The 4,613-nt window shown below is 39.6% G+C and overlaps 1 protein-coding gene across 1 annotated transcript; it reads right to left on the minus strand.

Moving 5' to 3' along the window:
* Window positions 1–1,179: 1,179 nt before the first annotated feature.
* On the minus strand, window positions 1,180–2,691 carry LOC125998787 (DDB1- and CUL4-associated factor 8-like). Its single transcript, XM_049766855.1, is given in 1 exon segment — window positions 1,180–2,691. A coding segment is annotated over 1 exon segment (1,512 nt).
* Window positions 2,692–4,613: the final 1,922 nt, after the last annotated feature.

The following is a 4,613-nucleotide window of genomic DNA, read 5'->3' on the forward strand; positions in this document are numbered from 1 at the left end:
GTGTTTTTTGCAGTATTGTAAAGCAATATTGAAGAAAGGCACACCTCTTTTATTCACTTATACAAATAAGTTATAAAAAGAATGAATATAATTGAATAATAATTGTACATATATGATTCAAAATTCATATAAAACTATAAGATAAAATGTTCTCAAAGAGATATAACATCCTAAATAGTTTTTTTTGTGCCACACCTGGCTTTGCTTAATTGTTAGTCCTGGCACTGAATTTAGGGATTCTCCCTGGCAGTGGTCAGAGGACCCTATATGTTGCTGAATGTTAAACTGTGTGCTGCTACATGTAAGACAACACCCAACACACTGTGCAGCAAAATTGTTGAAAATTTTAAGTAACATAAACCCATCAAGTGGTATCAATACCACAAACAATTCATATGATACAGAAAACTTTAAGCATAGGCAGCTCTATTTAATACCTAGTTTAATATAAATACTTGTTATTGAGTAGTAAATATTCTTATGTTATTAGTTTAGTAGCTTATAAATATTTGTGCTGTGTAAGTTCTCTCCAGCAAGGAACTTTAAGAGAATTAAAGTTACAATAATTAATACACACTTCAGAATATGTAGACAACCCCATGTTATTTATTCTAGAAGAATGGATTGTCTTGTATTTAGACATAAACATATTTAAATGTATATTTATAAATATAAATGTAAATATATATAGGCAATTTTCCCTTTCAGTTAAATTGTGTGAGTGATAGTGAGAGAACAAGAAAGAGAGGATAAAAGAGAAAAATGTTGAAGCATGTTTGTAAGTATGCCAATAGTCAATATTTTAAGGAACAAAATTAGGTTTAATTTAACAGATAAACACATTTCTTATAATTTCATGTAAACCAAGGGGTTTATAATAATAAATAAAGACAAAAATAATGGGTGATAATTATTAGTGCCAGAATAAGATAATTAAGTTTTTAAAACCATCAATAATAGCCTTTTTAATTGGAACAAAAAGATAAAAAAAGGCAGAAATAAAGATTTCAAGTGAAGTGTAAAGGAATAAAATTTCAAGGAAGGTAGAGAAAATTAATTAAAGTTAGGTTTTTCATATACCTAAAAAAATAAAACATAAGGGCAAATTTAAACAAGTTGCATTTTTCATTTCTATCTAACCTCAGATGGGACAGAATGCTGGAATAGGCACGACACATTTTAAGATGGCAGGCATAGTGTGAGATCTTCACCTTCTTCAGATATATCTGTGGTAATGGAGGACTCGTCAGAATCTGTAGAACCAGCGATTCCAGGTCCATCAATTGCTCCACAATGACGCAGATGATCTTAGGATCTTAAGTTACGCATAACACACCAAATCTCGTTGTTTTCAAAAAGATCCCTGTAGATCAAGGAAAATTCATCACGTTCTTGCTTATTCTTTTTCATCAGGAGCTTCGTTCCTTCAGGGTCAGTAGTAACGATGCTTGAGGGTCCCCAGATCTTGGGTGTCACATCTAGGCCACAGCTCGCTATAACAGGTAGGTGAGGGTGGGGTTCAACGCAATTGATGGTAAATCTCTGATCCCCGTGAAAGCACTGAACAATCTGGCTAGATGACTTCTCCCATAAAAATAAATGTCCACAGTCACTGCCACTCACAACAAACTGACTTCTGGGCCCATAGAAATTGACACCTTTAAATGGCAAAGTATTTCGATGCCCCTTGTATCTTCTCACATACTGGGCTTCATCACAGCCATTAGTATTAAAGAGATAAATATCTTCATCATTATAACTGGCCAAGAGCTCAGTGCCATCATAGCTATACACCAGGCTTGTGATGCTTGGCTTAATTTTATTGGTGCACAAGTGCGGAGGACAGAATTTCTTAAGTGCTCCATTATTGACACTCTGGTCCATTTTTCTTTGGTCATATATCCTAACAACCGGATCTTGTCCACCCACTGCAAACTCGTGAATGTTGTTAGGATTCACAAAGATCGTATAGAGCCCCACTCTCTTCCAATTGTCTTTTAACACGAGCATTTTTGAAGCTGGCTGATCCAGTCGGAGGTCGATATGATAGACAGCAGCATCTTCGCCTGATGTGAGGAATCTGTGTGGGCAGTGTGGCATTAATGCCAGACTGTGGGCAGCTGCTCGGTGCTGAGCCACACGTCTGATGGTCTGGCTGGCTGGGGAGGAGCAGAGCTGTGCCACCCGAACCTGGCCATCTCGGCCGCACATGGCCATGGTGGTATCCCCACTATTTGGGAGGAACTTGGCCTGGTAGACATCACCGGTTAAGCCACTGTCAAAGTCCAGCAGGGCGCGCTGCTGCACCCAATCCCAGATGATGACTCTCAAGTCATAGCCACTGCTGGTCAGCCAGGCCCCACTCTGGTTAAACTGCAGGGTGCTGACGCTGCCCACGTGGCCTTTCAGCTCCCTCTGCAGCTGGAAGCGCTGCACCAGCGCTCTGGACCCACAGGCCTCGGAGACGAAGTTGGCCCTGGAGCCCAGCTGCCGGTCGCGCAGGGCAGATACGACCTGCCAGCGGGGGCGAGGCAGGGGAGAAACCTCCGAGGCCACCCAGTTCTCCAGGGCCTCCTCCCGCTCCTGCTCTAACTGCCCTTGTGGGACGTCGACGTCTCTGGACCTCACGAGGTCCTGAGACGATGAAGCCTCCTCCTCTTCCACGTCATTCGCACCGCTCCTATTGGACATTTTAAATGCTCACGGTTGTCCCACTCCTCCTACGAACCGAACTTCTCAGACGTTGCTTCCCTGTCACGAAGGTACAGCGGCAATGGCCGTTGGGCAGAATCTCGCGAGACGAGACTGTGGCCAGGACCAGTATGGATACTGGTGAGGGTCAGAAGACCTTGGCCGGATGAACTGTGACCTTTTGAAATGATTGTATTCTGTCTGGCAATTACACCATTGTATACTGCCAGGGGTTGGACATGGGAAGCATAAGCTATTTTGGAAAACATTATCGTTAGAATCATGTTCACAAAATGACAGTTGTTTGGCGAAACAGATTTTTATAAGCTTTCGTATTATTCATAAAAAAACCTTGCTAATTTATTTATTTGATTGATTGTTCGATTGGCTTTGGGGCCATATCCAGTGGTGTTCAGGGGTTTCTCCTGGTTCTGCACTCACAAATCACCCTGTAGGTTATACAGGATGACGTGAATTGAACTGGGTACCTTCTATGGTGTGGCATGCAATCAAATGCCCTACTGTTGTAATATCCCACAGGCCCCCTCCTTTTATTTTTTAAGTCTTTTTTTGGCTACACCTAGTGCTGCTCAGGGCTTCTTCCTGCTCTGTACTGGAGGAGCTGGAGGGGCTATTATGGGTGCCAGGAAGAGAATCCCTGTCTGCCTCTGTAAAAGGCTAGAACCCTAAGCACCAAAGTTTTGAATTGTTCCCTCTATAGTTTTTTAGAATATTGTATACATGAGGGACTAACCCTTATGTTAACATACAGGTTTTACATATGAATTAGATTTATTTTGATATGAAATTTCAGCCTTTTTCTATTACACTACTTCCTCTCTGGGTAGTTATTCATTGGGCATTAAAATAACCTGAAGGACAAAATTGAATGGTCACTCAGCAAATTAAAATGGTTATTGAATACCTAGGAAAAAGAAGGTGAGAGCCTCAATGGAGAGAAAAAGTGGGTAGAATCTAGTCCTTCACATTCATATGTTTTGGTCTATGCTCAATCAAAAAGATAACCATTGACATGTGGCTCTGTCATTAATGACTTCAAAATGTCAATTGTGTATTATGGTGACATTAATAAGTGAGAAAGAAACCACAACAAATATAATTCAGTAAAAAATATTTCAAATCTTACATTTCAAGATGCTTGTTATCTGTGTTTTTATGGTTCATTAAATGCATGAATGCCTGGTTTAAATTCATAATTTGTGTGGTTCTACCTCCTTATCAATTGCAAGAACAAGATATGTACCTTTATTTCAGAGACATAGAACTCCGTAGTAAAGATATTCAATTAGTGAAGATTTCCCTCTTTATCAGTGGTAAACAAAATTGGGATATGGATGATTCTTTCTCAAGGGACTTTGGAAAAATGCTACTAACTCAGACATAAATAGACTCATAACTGATGTTGGTTCCTGGACTGTAACTATAATAAGAATATGGAAACATTCTAAAAGTCGTCTGTTCACTGTCACTGTGTACCTGAAATCCAACTGTGAAGGACTTTGTAATCCACAATAGTTTCAATAAATATTTTTAAAAAAGTAGTCTGAGAGATATTTAATTAGATGGTTGTTAAGTTGGTATAGTCACAAATAGTGACTCCAGACAGTGTTAGAAAGATGGGATACTTTACTATGTGAATCAACAGAGTGTCAATACTTAAGTCAGTGGCTGTCACAGTGGGTCAAAACTCAAGGATAAGAAGAGATTCAATGCATCACATTTCCCCGTTTGTAATATAAATGTTTATTTTGTACACAGCTGATCTGTGTTCAATCTCTGGCATCTTGTATGGTTCCTGAGAACTGAGCCAGGAATAAGCCCTAAGCACCCACTAGGTATGCCCTTCAAAGGGGGAATGTTGAATATTTTCAATCAAATTTGTTTCACAAGATTTACAAAAT

The sequence above is a fragment of the Suncus etruscus genome, chromosome X (genome assembly GCF_024139225.1).
Source record: "Suncus etruscus isolate mSunEtr1 chromosome X, mSunEtr1.pri.cur, whole genome shotgun sequence".
NCBI classification, from domain to species: domain Eukaryota; kingdom Metazoa; phylum Chordata; class Mammalia; order Eulipotyphla; family Soricidae; genus Suncus; species Suncus etruscus.